Source organism: Archocentrus centrarchus, chromosome 19, assembly GCF_007364275.1.
Source record: "Archocentrus centrarchus isolate MPI-CPG fArcCen1 chromosome 19, fArcCen1, whole genome shotgun sequence".
Taxonomy (NCBI): domain Eukaryota; kingdom Metazoa; phylum Chordata; class Actinopteri; order Cichliformes; family Cichlidae; genus Archocentrus; species Archocentrus centrarchus.
The window spans coordinates 8,294,243-8,311,020 of record NC_044364.1 but is presented as its reverse complement, the minus strand read 5'-3'; the positions used below and the strand labels follow the sequence as shown (position 1 = coordinate 8,311,020).

Sequence of the window (16,778 nt, the reverse complement as noted above, 5' to 3'; positions counted from 1 at the left end):
CTGAAATAGCTCTGTACCTTTTCCCATTCTATACTATATGCACTATATGATATTCTTAATATTTAACTTTTCTTGCTGCTGTTACAAAACTGTATTTGAGCATGCTAATATTAAACACGATGCATATGTATGTTTCATATGCATCATTGTTAACTTATAGAGGTTTACCATTGGATGCGATACAAGCACTGGTCATGAGGGAAAAATGTGTATTCCCTGATTGGTTGGCAAGTGGCACCTGGAGAATCCTGGCTGTTGCCGGGTGAAATTGGTTGTAAAGAAGATGCTGCACCAAAAACTTCCTTGTGCTTTGGTCACTAGCAGATTGCCACAGTTTCCTGTAGTTTTCCATGCAAGATGCCAACTTGCAAACACTCTGTAACTACTAGCCAAGTAGTAGTGAAACTTAAAAAAGTGTGACAGCGCAGTTATTTAAACAGGTAAGCGTTCTCCTCACATTATTACATTACATTACTATTTTTCAGTGAATTGACAGTAAACTGTTGCTTTCTGTACCTTAAAGCTGCATTAATTTGAATTTCTGGCACTTAATGGGAACTGCGATAAGGCGCATCCACAGCACTCACATATCATCACAGTGTAACACGTACACTGAAACATGTCACTGAACATTCTCACATTAGATTTCCAGCAGCCATAGAGCAACATTACTAGTCCCTTCATTATTTTGTTTTGACCAGCCCTTTGCCCTAGGCTCTTTTGTTGCCACCATGACAGAGCACATGCATCATTCTCAGAAAGCTACGCCCACTGGGAAAAAATAGTCAGTTCCATTAGTTGCTTTTGAGGACTAAAAAACATTAACAAGCTAATGTTGGTCTGCCCCCCCCCCCCAAAAAAAAACAAACAAAAAAAACAACCAGTATGTCAGAGGATGGTTTTAGCACCCTTTGAGTAGTTAGCCTTTGAAGCCTTATGTTAACAGGTGTTAGCTAGCTATTTTAGTTAGCTAAGCCACTTGCAACATAATAATGTTACATATAGCTTTCTGAATTCTCTACATTTCATGATATTAAAAGGCTCATCTCATGTGTTACAGTGGAATTGAGCTTAATCTGAACATGCTGAGTGTCCCACAGTTTTCACATCCTTTTTGTTGATGCCTCACATTTTAAAAAAAAAAAAGCTGAACATGTGAGTTTTTTGCTTAAAAACAAACAAACAATATCCAAATGCACAGGTATATCAAACCTGGGTGTTGCCATGTGCGATTGTCCCACACTATCGTGACCAAACACTCCCCTGCACGCTGTCACCATTGCAAATGTTCCGCATGAGTCACGACCACACTGCCATTACACCACCAGGCATGTGACATTTTTTCTCCTCTCTGCAAATATTTGTCCATTTGACTACATCTGATTTTACTCTTTAAAGTCATATCTGACTGTGTCCAGCTGATGCTTTGAAACTAGACAAAAAAAAAAAGAAAACAACAAAACATTTTGTTAAGGTCAGGTCAGTGTGCAGACAAAAGTATCTTTCTCTGTTACATTTTAGGAAGAAAAATGCTTTTAGATTTCTGGTCAAAAGGCTGTGAAACAAGTTGACGTGGTGTTTGTGAATAAAACGGTGTTGTGAAGGGAAGGAAAAAAGTACTTTCAACCTTTTCTCACCTTTTGTGTGACGCAAGGTTGGAAACTGTGGTTTGGTGTGATAGATGGTGGTTTGCTGTGATTGGAGCAATTCTGGACTTTTCCTGGGAGGAAAAAAGCAAACTCAGACTGCCACTGAAAGTAAAGTAAAAAAATTGTAAGCAGCCTGATATTTTCCAAATTATACTGTTGATTTGAGTGTTTTTTTTTTTTTTTATGTACAGTATATTTTCATGTACAACTTTTTTCTGTGAACGTGAGTTCATATGGCAGTTAAAACACTGGCGTGGTGCAGGTTGTTGCAGTCTAACTTTAGAGTTTAAATCCTAAACCTTTGCATGTGTTCGATACTTTACTCAGAGGATGATCCGATTCTCAGTTAGAAAAACAGAACATTTAGTTATTTGTTCACATTCCTTGTTTCTCTTTGCTGAAGTGAAATCCCTTACAAAGCTCATAGTAAAAACCCACCTCCCTCGCTCTCTTTTTGCTCATTATAACTGGAGAGGCTCCTTTTATGCCACTTCAGACAACTCAGGAAAGCTAAAGACAAGTGAGAGAGAGCAAGTGTGTGTGTGTGTGTGTGTGCGTGTGTGCGTGTGCATGCATGTGTGATCAGGATGTCGTTGGTTCTCCACTCGTGATCAGCAACCCCCTGACTGAGCCAGGCTGGCACAGAGCTCCCTTGATTGGAACCATCAGAGCAAGGAGAATAGTGATTTCCACACCTTCTGCCGCTCATGTGGGTGAATGAAAATCTTGTGCTATTTGTCCCGTGTAACAGGAGCAAGCCAGGCTTGATCTTTCCCCTCTGTCTTTTCTTTCTTATTGCTGATACACAAAGGAAGGGGGGAGAACAGGAGAAATGAACTATGAACGATTAGAAAATGAAAGAAGATTGCTTTTGATTAGCACTCATTAATTAACTCAGTCAGCCGCCTGCCTGCTCCCCAGCCAGCCCATCCACGATGCATGGCCTGGCTGCGTGATTAACTCAGCTGTGTGTGTGTGTGTGTGTGTGTGTCTGCGAACTGCATCTATGTGTGAGTTCGAGAAAGGCATGCTGTCATTAGCAGAGAAAAACATGTTTTTTTTTTCCTTCTTCTCAACTCATCTTTTGATCATCTTTTATTATGAAAAATCTCGAACCTCAGTTTACTTTTACATTTTTCCTTTATGCTGATGTCCAAGTGTGTTGAAATATAGTTTTTATACTTATGCATGATGAAAAGTCACCTGCACTCACAACGTGAATGACTGGTGGCATGGGGCAACACTTTGCTGCCGAGTGAAACTGAATGACAATTAATTATTAATAAGGGTAAAGAAAAGAAGATGACAGGCATTGTGGTGACGGGAGAATGGTTAAAGAATGAGCAAGATTTTAAAGGTAAAGCAGGTGAGAAGAGATGAATGAAGGCAACATAAAAGAGCCGAACCTTGATAAGAAAGGCACGGCAAAGACGAGAAAAAGAGAAACCAAATCAATACTTAATAGAGGAGAAGATGCAACAAAAACAAGGACGCGTTTTTTAAGTGCAAAGAGATGAAAGAACATTACAGGCACAAAAACAGAAAGAACAAAGGATGGAAGCAGGAGCTGGGAGGGATGGAGTGATTTCATAAGGAGATAAGAAATGGAAGACAGGATTCAGAAGAGCCCCAATTTCACAGTGGTGTGAGTGCCGCAGGTTTGTGCCGTTACGGCATTACAAGGAACGCTTCACTTGATTGCACATAAGTCCTATTGTAGTGGGAGCACTTCACATGTTTTATTCAGCAGCTTTGCTGCGGCTCATCTGTAGCAGGATGGACATTTGTTTGTTCTTCAGTCTGCTGCGTGCTTGGGGTCGTGGATGCAGAGCCACGTCTCCTTACTGCTAATGGACGGAGCAGCATTAGTCAAGTGTGTCAGGCTCTGCCCCGCTTTCACGACTGCTGGCACTGTTATTATCACCAGCCAAAGCTCCCACTTTAGAAAGGATATTTCAGGATTTCCTTGATTTCATTGAAGGGTTAGGTCACTCTTTGTCGGGGATTTCTGTATTTCATACGCAGTACATATGAACCTGCTTTTGAAGTGCTTTAAGGCCAAACTGAATTTATCTGTCGGGTCTTTCTTCTTTCAAATAGTTTGAGCTTGTGGCAACATCAGGCTGGAAGAGAGATGAAATATTCCTGCTCATCTGTTTGACCTGAATGACCTGTAGATAGTTTATAGTTTGATTTGCTTCATACAGCCATCAAAGATATGATGTTCATATGGTCTGTGGCTCGGGATTAGAACCACTTCCAGACATCACAGGGCTATACTATGAACGAAGTTCAACACAGCCAGGCTTTCTTTGCCTTAGCTGGCACAACAAAACCTAAAACGGCCATCACGATGGTGATTATCAACTTTCTCTGTCAAGTCAGGCTTTCCGCTTCAGGCTCTGTGCATGCTCACATAAAAATGGATGTTTCACGGGTCATATGAATCTTCTTCCACACAAAATGATCCCTATAATTACCGCCTACTCCAATCACAGGTGTTAATAGATGCAGATGATGATGATAAAATGTTGATTAAAAATCTAAAAGGAACATAAAAATTTAACAGTAAAATGCAATACTTTTGGAAATAAGACAAAAGATTAATTCTGCAGAAAATCTGTGATTCAGCGCACAGAGCAGTAAAATATGTTAATTTAATTATTTTAGCACTGAGGGCGCTCTCAGTGCTGCTGTTTATTTCTAAGGTGAGAGCTGCACAATAGAGCTCTGAAACTTTACATTGAATACATTTTAAACATTAAAGGTTACTTTCTCATAACCTAATAGTAATCATTTTAGTTTATTGGCAGATCAAAGCTCTATAGGTTCTCAATAGGCTCTTCTTGTTGTTGTTTTAACCCTTTATTTTATTTATCTGAGTTATTTTTCCACATACTATGTAACAGCCAGAGCAGACAGGCTGAAGAAGAGGAAAATAAAGAGAAGAAAAAGGGAGAGAGAAAGGGAGCAAAAAAAAAAAAGGGGAAAGAGCACAAGTCTATTAATCAGATACTTCATCACTTTAAAATATAAAAAAATACTATCAATACTTGCAAAAATAAATTTGTGTGTGAAAAACAAAACTAACAAAGCATGTTACGCACACCAACAATTTTGTTGAGTTGTGATTGAGTGGGCGTTTGTGTCTGTGTCATGTTTGTGTCTGTGTCATGGAACGTACTTACCAATGAGGGCAAAACGCTGCAGCTCCACCCATCAGAAGCCAGAGGCAGGTACGGAAAGCCCCCGGAACCCCAGGCCACCAGCCGCCCACCAAGGGCCAGGAAGACCCCCGGCCACTCAGTCCAAAGACAACCGCACACCTACCCCAGCAGACGGGAGAGGGTGGTCTCAGACGGAGCCCCCCCAAGTTGAGGAGCGAGGGCTCCAGGGAACCCAAGGCGATGAGAAGCCAGCCCCCCCCCAGCGGCCAGCCCCCTGCACTGGCCGGCGGCAGGGCTCCCGGGCCCACGGCACCCAAGGACCGCCCGACCCTCCACAGAGCCCCCCCCCACGCCGAAGAAGCCAACGCAGCACCGCACCCCCAAGGGGGGCAGGCCAGCACCCACGCCAGAACACCCAGCCCCACCCAGGAACCCCGAGGCACCCCCATCCCCGGGGGGTAGGGGGGAGGAGGCAACCAGCAAGGAGCGGCCAGGAGGCAAGGCACAAGGCCCAGACCCAGGTCCAGCCATACATACAAACACACCCAGACACCCGTGTACACATTTATACACAGATACTCATACATGCCCATACATACTTACCCACACACAGATATGCCATACATACACATTCACTCACCCACCCATACTCACGGAGACGGTGACAAATACACAAAGACACACATTCATCCATAGCTACCCACCCTCTGAAGGCGGGGCAAGTGGAAACCACCCCAGGGCCAACAGCGACCCCAGGACGCCACCAGCCCGGTCCCCAAGGAACCACCCGACCCCTACCCCGGGCGAGACGCAAGAAATCGGGGTGTAAGATGACCCATCCACCCCTCCTCCTCCCCAACTTGTAGGTCTATGTGTTAATGTTTGTGAGTGAATGAGGTGTATAGGGTGCAGTTAAAATTGAGGGGACAGTTATGCCACAAGCGCCAACTGTTGGTCGTCAGCGCTTGCCCACACTGCCCCCCCAAAACCCTCCATGTCTAAAGTGCAAATAAAATTTGGAGACAGACAGTGACGAGGATCCGAGTGGGGCCACCTCAGCGGCCCATCTCATCAACCTCTGAGTAACATGCCTGCCCCAAAGGTCCTATGTGTATCAGGGTGTAAGTGTGTATGTGTTGTGAGTTATAATGACTAAAGTGCAATTAAAACGGAGAGGCAAGTGGTGGTGCAGCTCTCCACGTGGCCTCTCCATCCTACATCTGTGAGTGATGTGTATTCTGTGTGTGTGTGTGTGTGTGTGTTTGTGTATGGGGAGGGGGAGGGGGGGGGGGGGCATATGACCAGGAAAAATCCTGGAAGAAGAGAGCCAGCTGTCCGCTGGCTCAATAGGCACCCCGACCTCCCACACCCCAGCACAGGGCAGGGGGAGGTGAGCCCGGGGCCGCGGTGACAGCATCCCGGAGCACTGCAGCACCCGAGGTTGGCGCCCTCGCCCCCACCGCAGAGGGCGGCCCGCTCCTCCTAGATGCCCATTCACTCAACAATAGACACAAACAGGCGACAGGACATACTGGCCTGGGCATGGAAATGCAGTGCCCAGTCCCCCCCAACCACCCCACCGCGGCCCCATCCCCCACCCCACCCCCCCGCAATGCAGGCACCCCAGGGCCCCAAAAGCGTAGACCGGACATCCCGACGTCAGGCCAACCCACCCCACCCGGCGGCGCGGCCGGGACAGCAGAGGCCCCCCCCGCGCCAGGGGGGGCCCACCGGGAGCCGGCGCGGCCCCAGTGCCGGGGCCCCAGACCCCAGCCCCCAAGCCACACAGGGAAGACCAGCCAACCGACCGAGGGCCGGCACCACCCCCCCAAGCACCCCGCCCACACCCCAGGACCGAAGGCAGCACCATCCAAGCCCCCACCACCATCAACCAGGACAGGCACACAGACATCACCAGAAGGTCGCCCCAGGACCCCAGCCCCAGGAGGCTACCAGCTACCCAGGCCCCCGGAGACAAAAGTGCATCTAGTAGAAAGTTTGGTGTAATGTCATTGAGTTATTCAGCAGTGAGTACTTTCAATATGTACAAAAACCTTAACTGGAAGCTTTATGGAGGAGGTACACACATCCATCTGTGTCCGGTGTGCACAAGATACAAACTAACTGGGAAGCCCACTTGTAAAAGCATTGCTTCTTTGTCAGAACACTTCACAGCTTACCTTGAAAATCACATTTTTTTTTCTTTTTCCATTTGCAGCGTCAGAATTTGGCATTCAGTACAGTGCAGAATAAAAATTATACATGTTGTGCAACAGCTTACACAGCCTGATTAAGCCTCTCATGAATTCAATGCTAAAAACGTTAAATACAATTCTCTGGCAAGGGACAGTACATGACACGAGGATTGTATAGTCAACACATAGTGAAGCCTTCTGAGTTTTATTTTGGACCGTAAAACTCAATGACTTTGACCTACATGGACTTATATTAGTTTTTTTACTCCTCAGCCTAAAAACGCTGATGGGGTATTGTTGCCATCTTGCAGCCAACTTTCATCTTTGTGGACGCCATAACTCGAGAACGACCTGACCGAGAAAGTTAAAATTCACACCATAGATGCATCCACTAAAAATCTCAGATGATTATTTCTTACCATAATAATGCCAACCACAGAAAGTGACAGTATTCTCAGTGGTTTATATTTATTATGATTTTAGCATTTCTCGTTCCTGGTTCTTATTCAGCCATTTGCTTTTGAATTGATAGTGACAAGATCTTCTCAGACCTTGCAATTATGTGTTCTAGAACTTGTACTTTCAGGGGATTTGGGCCACCTAAAGACTGCACTACCAGGATGCTGAGGGGGAGCACTGGCAGCTTACAGTACTTTTTAACAATAGTCTTTACTGTCAGTCCCCAGTTTGTGTCCAGTAAATTTGGACTGGCTTTTTAACTGAAAGCACAAAACACTGTTAACAGCCACTGATCCAAATCCAAAACTTTAGCATCTTTCCCAATGTTGCCTATTTGAGCATTTGGCCCATTTTTTTTTTTTTTTTTTAAAGGGGTGGGGGGATTCTCCATTGGCCCGTGTGTATCTGTCTCAGTGGACCTCTCCACTAAAGTGACTAATTATCTCACAAACTGTGATCATTCGAAAGATGTCTCTGGAGACTCACACTCCTGGGAACGGGATAGGGCACTCACAAACACCAGTAAACAGTTTTATGACAATGCCTAATGCTCGTTCTGCTGAAGCATCTGCTCACACAGAGCTCAACAGTTCTGTGGTTTTCTGCAGGACACACACACACACACATAAACACACAAACACACACGCACATGCAGCAGCTTGCTCGGTTGCTCAGTTAGTTTTGTTATTCCAAACCAGCTGTCTGTTCAATTTCCTAGAGTCAGGAACATCTGCGTGTGCCCTCCCCCCAATCTCCTGTCAGTATCTCTTCTCTCTCGTCTGCCCACACACCCCTTGTATTTTCATTATTAAGAGCGTATCAATGTGACAGGTAACAGAAATCCAACTTAAGGGAAAAAAACCCTCAGAGCTGAGGTAAATTGGTACCGCAAGCTCCACCGTCAGCAGTCCTCTATGTATGTGCATTTTTGTGTTTGTGTTTATTTGCATCTTTATGCTTTTTTTTTTTTTGTGTGTGTGTGTGTCTCTTTTTGGATTCCTCTCTGGGGAAGTATATCTTTCAATATTTTTATAATATTTATATATTTTCATTCTCCCTGACTCTGTGTATGTTGGTGTGCTATAGCTTTCTAGGCTATTAGGCTGCTGACTGTTGTATATAGTGCAGTGCTGTTGGCGGGCCAAAGATAAGCTTGGGGATTGCTTTGCTGCCGGCCGTTTGCTGGAGCTGTTGTGATGTGTGTCTGTCAGCTTCCTGAGGTGTGAGTGTCTGTTATTGCATGTGTACATATAACTTTATATAAGAAAACTATGAGGATTTTTTAAAAATCTTTCTGCTTTCCTTTATTTTGTGCCATAATTGAATCTTTGGACTTTTTAACAGCTGCTCAGAAAATAAGCTAATTTAACACTTTGGCCTTTTATAAACTTTACCTTGATAATTAAAAATGTGCAGCGGTGCAGCCGTAAATGTTTTATCTAAAACTTGAGATGTTACAACACAGTAAGACACGCTTTGAGTGACTTTTAAACTGGACTCAAAAACTCCTTTAAAATGTCACAGTTTGCTTTTCATTATGAAGTTTTCTCACTGTGGTTTTTACACAGTTACCCTACTATGAGAATGTGTCTCACTTTTTATTTTTTGCTGATGTTTTCTTGCTAGTGTCATTTTGCACATAATTGATTGTATTGCTAGTCATGTACTGTACTGTATATGTTCACTTAAAAAAAAATAGAAGGCACTGTCTGCTAATATCTGATGTAAACAATCTGTTGTTGCTCTACCTTTATAAGTGCTTAATGAAAATCCAATACATGATGACTATTTCCTTTCCCCCATTAAAGGCCACAACCGAGTGTGTGTTTTTCTATCTACGTATGCTTTTACTGCAGTGGCAGTGTGTTTGTGATCATTGGCTGTACTTTTCTGCATTGATAATTCAATCGCTTTTGACAAGCTCTTTTTTTTTTATGCTTGAATGATTCATATGTCTGGCTTAACCCTAGAACACTAACATGGGTTTTGTAGCACTATCGCTCTCACTTTCACATCGTGAAAATCGCTGCTTTGGTGCTCTTGGGTCAATGAACAAAAAATAATAATTGCTCTGAAAATGGTCAGGTACAAGGACTGGATTAAAAAGGAGTTAAAAAAAGTCTGGCCTCTTAAACTTTGGTTCTTATATTTTTGATTTTTATAGTTTAAGTTTTTTTCCCCCTCAGGGTGATATGTAATGAGTTCATGAAAAAACATTTTTTTCTTTAAAAAAGTTTGATAATTTGATTCAACCTTTCGCTTAAGTTCCTAAAAGAGGATGAAAAAAAAATATATATATATATATAATGCACATATTTACAGTACATGAATGTGTATGTGTGTACACCCGCACCTCTCGGCTAACTTTACTCCTCTTATTTGTGAACTTGCAACAGCCTGTGATTCTCAGCAGCTGTTCTCCCTATGGTGCCCTCTATTTGGAACTACAGCAAGCTCCTTCATCAGTACCTGTCTCACCCTGTCTAGACGTTCAGACGTTTTCTGGAAGTTTTCTCTACAATTACAGCCTAGCTGTATATTTTCTAAAACCTCCCCCTAAAGAGCAATTGCCACAAGTTTATTTGAGCTCTGTTGAGCCTCAAGACGTGCTGAATATGTTCCTGTGTAATTTGTTTTCAACCTCTTTTATATGTCTCAGCTCATGCCTCTCTCCCTGCCTCTTCCTCCTCCTAGCCTCAGTCTGTTTGTCTCTGTGTTAGCTACAGTCTGTGTGGTGGCAGTGAAATAACACTGTTAATTTGCTTTTGCTGAGGTGATAAAACAATCCATCTTACACCCACCTTTTGAAAAAAGAAGAAGAAAGAAATAAAAAGATTCAGTGCTCTGACTTTTGGCATGTTCTGCCGTTCTTTGCTGAGGGAACTGGATTAGTTGACATTAATAGGCTCAGAAGCGGCGCTTCAGGCTCTGCTGGGATGACTTTAGCAAGTTAGCGAGCTACAGTAGTGCAAAAACAACAATAAACTCTATCTGAAGAGAAAGTCAGAGTAAAACAGGCAACGGTGAAAGAAGGGGAGTTTATCATTTTGACAGAGGTTTTCTGAGAAGGAAAAATGTGTTGTAGTTTAAATGCACATGAAAGCAAGTGTGTATGCACACTCTCTGAATGTGTGCATGTTTTTCTGTGGATGTGTGGATGTCTTTCCCTGCACGATTATATTATGATACTCATATCTCCTTCAGTTAGTGACATTAGGCCAGTAAAACTGAGATTCCTTGTGCTTCCATGGTTACATTATTCAGTCACTGCTTAAACAAAAAGAAACAGCTGCCGGTGTCCACGCTCACCACAGATGAATCAAACTCTTTAATATGACTTTAGTTTTTCAGCACGTCACATGTCGCAGTATCTTTACATCTTTGTGAATGCGCCTTCTCTCTTTCTGCTGCAGCCCTGTCGGTGTTGCGGTCAAGTGAAGAGCAGGCCCCCATTCCGCAGAATAAGTCCATGGGTGACATTGAGGAGCTGGCTGCTAGCTATGAACGCAAACTCATCGAGGTGAGTGTTGTATTAATTCATACTGCTAAAGATCCAATTAGAGCCAGGAGGTGATTAGGTTAGTTTAAATGAACCAGGGTAGCAGTTATCCCAACCTGCCGGTCGCCTCTGAGGTTGAACTTGTTGTTTTCTTTCTCTTTCTCTCTGTTGGAAAGTTAAGCTTGTTTATAATAAAAGTCCATAAATATGTCTGTGTAGATTCTCAGTCATCCAGGTCATAGTAGTCTCTGGAGCTTGAAAAAGGCGACTGGACTTCTTTTTGTTTCTTGAAGACGTTTCACCTCTCATCCGAAAGGCTTCTTCAGTTCTCAACCAAATGGTGGAGAGACCCAGGTATTTAAACCCCTGTGGGCGTAGTCCCCTGGAGGTGGTTATGACCCTCTATTGATCATGTGCGTGAACACATGTGCCCAGGTGTGAAGGGGGCGTGGGTCATATTTAATCAGTGGTTTCAGTTGAAACCAATTTAGGACTCCGCTCCATTGTTTCCTGTGGCCTATTGAGGTCACTGGAACAAAGGTGTGAATGGGGGTTGAGACGTCTGGGAAGGGAGCTCAGGACAGCACTGTAAGCGGGGGAAAGTTGGTGACGTAATCCACCTCCTCTGTTCAATGATGGTTGTTCACAGTGGACATAGATGGCTTCTTTCACTCCTCTTTCAAACCATCTGTTTTCCCTGTCCAAAATGTGAACATTGGCATCCTCAAAAGAGTGCCCTTTTTCCTTCAGATGCAGATGTACTGCTGAATCTTGTCCTGTCGAGCCACCTCGACAGGACACCTGAACAGAGGAGGTGGATTACGTCACCAACTTTCCCCCGCTTACAGTGCTGTCCTGAGCTCCCTTCCCAGACGTCTCAACCCCCATTCACACCTTTGTTCCAGTGACCTCAATAGGCCACAGGAAACAATGGAGCGGAGTCCTAAATTGGTTTCAACTGAAACCACTGATTAAATATGACCCACGCCCCCTTCACACCTGGGCACATGTGTTCACGCACATGATCAATAGAGGGTCATAACCACCTCCAGGGGACTACGCCCACAGGGGTTTAAATACCTGGGTCTCTCCACCATTTGGTTGAGAACTGAAGAAGCCTTTCGGATGAGAGGTGAAACGTCTTCAAGAAACAAAAAGAAGTCCAGTCGCCTTTTTCAAGCTCCAGAGAAAAGTCCATAAAGTTCATCGGAAAAGCGACATACTGTAAATGTTTGTTTCTCATGTTTGCGATGTTCCGTTACTCCCAGTTTTCCCAGTTTAGGAGGATCACTGTGATAACAGTGGTTGTGAAAAGAAGTCAGATTTTATAGAGGGCTATAAGAAAATAACCATACTATTCACCCGATTTATGACCTCAGTAAACCCTTTTCCATTAAGCTTATGGTCAACCACTAGTTTCTAATGTTTATCAGTGTTTAGATGTTCCATTACTTCGGCCCTCTTAGGACCTATAAAACCCTTGGTGAGGAACTTGGGAGTGATCTGCACAGCACATTTACTTTAGATAAACATATAAATACAGTTGTTAAAACTTGCTTCTTTCAAATCTGGGTACTTGCAAAGATGAAGTCTTTTCTCTGCTTCGGAGACTTTGAAAAGTTTATTCATGCCTTCATTTTGTCTCGACTTCTGCGATAGCCTTTATTCAGTCTGTCACTGCTCGGCTGAGTGCAGCTGGTCCAAAACGCCGCTGCTCAGCTCTTTGCTGGCTCATGCAAGCAAGACCACATATCACTCGTATCGGCTTCCTTACACGGGCTCCCGCTGAGTTTTGGAATTGATTTTAAGATTTTCTTGTTTGTTTTTAAGCCATTACACGGGTTGGCGCCTCCTTACTTCTCTGATCTTTCAACTTTGCTCAGTCCCACTAGATCAATGAGGTTTGCTGAGCAGATGCTCCTAGCTGTCCCAAGGTCCTGATTGAAACATAAAGAACATCAGGCCTTTACAGTAGCTGCTTCTAAATTGTGCACCCAACGGCTCCTTCATATCAGGCATTTTTAAAACCTGTATGAACAATCATTTTCATTATTTGGCTTTTAAACCAGACCGACTTACTTGTGTTGTTTGTACTTGCGTTTTTTTCTCAATTTTTATTCTCCATTTTTTTCTCTGGTCTGTTGTTCTATCATTTCATGTTCTTTTATTCTTTTAGTTGTGCAAAACTTTGTTTTTAAACGTGCTTTTACATTAACTTAACTTTTGACTTCACTACAGCATGTTGTTGAATTTAATAAATTATATCACAACAAACAGTTCCCTCAAGGCGCTTTATATTGTAAGGTAAAGACCCTACAATAATTACAGAGAAAACCCAACAGTCAAAACGACCCTCTATGAGCAAGCATTTGGTGACGGTGGAAAGGAAAAAACTCCCTTTTAAAAGGAAGAAACCTCCAGCAGAACCAGGCTCAGGGAGGGGTGGTCATCTACCATGACCCGTTGGGGCCGAAGGGAGAGAGACAGGACAAAAGACATGCTGTGGAAGAGAGCCAGAGATTAATAATAACTAGTGATTAAATGCAGAGTGGAGTATAAACAGAGTAAAAAGAGGTGAATGAAAAGAAACACCTATTACAGAATAACTAAGGGATGGTTCAGGGTCATTTGAACAGCCCTAACTATAAGCTTGATCATAAAGGAAAGTTTTAAGCCTAATCTTAAAAATAGAGAGGATGTCTGTCTATGCTTTAGGATGTGGTGACCCTGTAATTCCCTTACAGGTTAGAAGTATGCATGGGTTGTTAGTCTTCGAGTGGTAGCGTTAGGTGACCAGCTTGACCCTCTCTTCCAAAAAAGATCACGACTGGTTTCATAGGATGAAGATAACAGTGGCAGTAATGCCAAACTGTAGTCCAGGAACTAATTGGTGACGTCATTGTGGCTACTCTCATCTTTTATATAGAGTGTTTGCTTTTAAAATTCCAACCACATAAATGTTGTTGCTTCTCAATTCAAAGAGGAAGTTGATTTTTCACTCTGAGTTTCATTCTGTTTGGTTTATTTGTAAGGATAAACATGATCTTTCCATCTGTGTTTCACTCTCGGGATCATCTGCCAGTGCCGGAATTTCAGAAAGCTTCTGTTTGCTTTAAAGGAACAGGGGAAGTCACAGCTTCTACCTCGCAATATAAATTTTTCACTTACTGTATGTCTTATCAAAGTAAACGAGGTCATGATTTGCATTAATACCTGCATTCAGGGTGATAAAAGTTTTTAGTTTTTGGGGCCTGTTGTGAGCTGTGCGGTGGGAAAAAAAAAAAAATCTCCCCAAGCTACTCCATCTAAATAAAGTAGAGAATTGGACTTTCTGCATTTGCATTGATTTAAAACCCATAACAGCGCCAGGAGCGTTTCCCTGAGCAGGTTCTTTACAAAAACATCAATTGAGGGGGTGAGGAAGCGCTATAATAATAGAACACAAGGCATAATTCTGCCTGCTGTGTGAGTAATGATGAGAGCTGTGTCCAGTTTACTGTTAGATTGACCAATACGACAGCACTCCCAGTAAGCGTGTATTCTAATGGGTAGTGACATGTGTGAGGGTGTCTACATGAATAATTCATCCATGGTTTTATATTTTTTTGATAAGAAATAATTCTGTCGGTGTTTGCCCAAACTATGTTTTCACTTATTTATGCACATGCATGTATGGTGCATTTTTAATGGTGTTTACTTATTTATTTGTTCATTTACTGTGCTGCCAGTTATCATTTGGGTCTTTACAGCAATCCCAGAGGATGGGTGTGGAACACAATCACACTACAGGCTCTGTCCTTCTTCCAACTTTGTATAAATTATCCTGTCACACAGAATGCAGGTGTTTTCCTTGCCCCTGTTTGGTAATAAGTTGTAGAGTAGACCTCTTGTAAAATGTGAATGCAACTGCAGTGGCAAGGCTTGTGCTTGCTCTTTAGATAACAGCAAACCACAGAGGAAAATGGAACAAGAAAGACACGCAGCTAACAGGAGATACAGAATGTTCTCATTATTGTTCACCACCAGTGCTGTCAGCTGTCTGGTTTAATAGGACTTACTATAATATTCAGTGCAGTGGGATATTAGTGTGAAGTAGGGGTGGGAAAAGCAGAAGAATGGCTTTTTATATAAAAGTGTGTGTGTGTCTGTGTTTTCTTAAATGCATATAATAGGGGTGTGATTGTACATAAAGGTCAGGTGTGGTGTGTGAACTTAGTCTTTGGGTCCCAGTTCAGTGTGCCTTTAAAAAGGAAATGAAAAAAAAGGCAATTTTAGAATTTAAAAGAAAAAAAAAATCTAATTAGCCATTCTTGATATACTGTAATAGTTAAGGCCCTCAAATTCAACATATTGTTAATAAGAAAATAATGCTATAACAAAATGTTCATAACTAACTCAGCCAAACGTCAAATTCAGCCATGCAATTTCATCTTGCCCAGAGTAGTGCTGTTTTCTCCTTCGGTCGATCCATCCAGAGAGGATGTTGGAGGGATGCAGCTCTGTGACTGCTGGGTAGAGTTAAGCTAGGTTGAGTAAGATGTCAGAGCTGATCCAGTCTTACACCAATATTCTACCTTTTTGCGAACAATGAAGCGATGTGGAGTCTGAAAAAATATTGGAATTTCACTGGACAAAAGCATCCTGTCTGGGCTTCGCATGGCAACTAGTTGATTTCCAGGTTCAGTATAAATCACACAGAAAGGCCAGTTGAAACAAACACACACACAAACTCTGTGTGTGGTACAAGTTAACACACCACACACACACGGCTCGGTATAATTTACTTTTAGTGTTAACCATACTAGCATGCTATAGCTGATACCCAACATAATAATGGATAATACACCTTCCCACCTCTTAGAATGGCCAGTAAATGTGCTTAATGTTATTTTCAGTAAGCTTCAAAATAGAGACTGAGCCCATAAACTCATCAGGAAACTGTTTGCTGTGGTCACAGAGAAATGGAGTTGAGAGCTGTTTTCCCAGTAGACTCAGACTACACAAACAGAAGTGTTTTTGCAACAACAGGGGTCACCCGTGGTGGCCATTAAAAATAATGTAGAGTTATGGCACCTCCACATTGGCCTTACTTTTCAGACCCGAAATCTAAGGCCATCTTTCATACAGTCTGTGATAAATGCAGATAATGTACGCTGCTCAAACTAAGCAAAATAGTACTGCTGCTTCTCCTGCTATAAGAATTTGACATTTTGGGATTTACATGAGTAGCTGTCAACACTCCTGATTCCGCTGTCAGCTCAGTGACTGAGACAAAATCTGACCAGCCAAGTTATTGATTTTTTTGAAATGTCACTTCGAGCCTTGTTTGATACATACAGGGTTTGCAGAGACAAATAAATATTGGACAGGGCTCAGCCTTCATTAACCTGTGAATCACGCCTGTGTTTGTGTCCTACTCGAGTTTTAAGAAACGATGCATTGTATCGGCTTTAACTTTGCACTCAGCACTCATTGCTGTTTTCCTGTTCATGTGTCCTGCCAAGCTGTGCCCAAGTCTCCACAAATGAAAATAATTCAAGGCATTAAATGTAATTGTTTGGCTGCTGATGACTAAGAGTATTTACTCCTACTGTTAAAAAAAATCCACTCGTTGTAGTTTCGTTGAGCTCGGCTTCATTCAGTTTATCATTATATTAAGCTACTTTTATTAGATGTCTTTAAAGCTGCATTAGTTGGTGTTCTGACAAATTGGCAGATGAGTGTAACAGAAAATCAAACAGAAGGACATAATCACCTTAGAAAGTTATTAAGGCAGTTTCAATGGATCGTTAAGTAATTTACACAGATG

At 42.6% G+C, this 16,778-nt stretch overlaps 1 protein-coding gene across 2 annotated transcripts in view; it reads left to right on the top strand.

The window, feature by feature from the left end:
* The window catches only part of snx29 (sorting nexin 29), a 143,103-nt gene that overhangs the window by 63,215 nt on the left and 63,110 nt on the right, over nt 1–16,778 (top strand). For both annotated transcript variants that reach the window (XM_030755025.1, XM_030755026.1), the window contains exon 15: nt 10,884–10,990. In XM_030755025.1, coding sequence (XP_030610885.1) covers nt 10,884–10,990 — 107 coding nt within the window. The remainder of the gene's footprint in view (nt 1–10,883; nt 10,991–16,778) is intronic.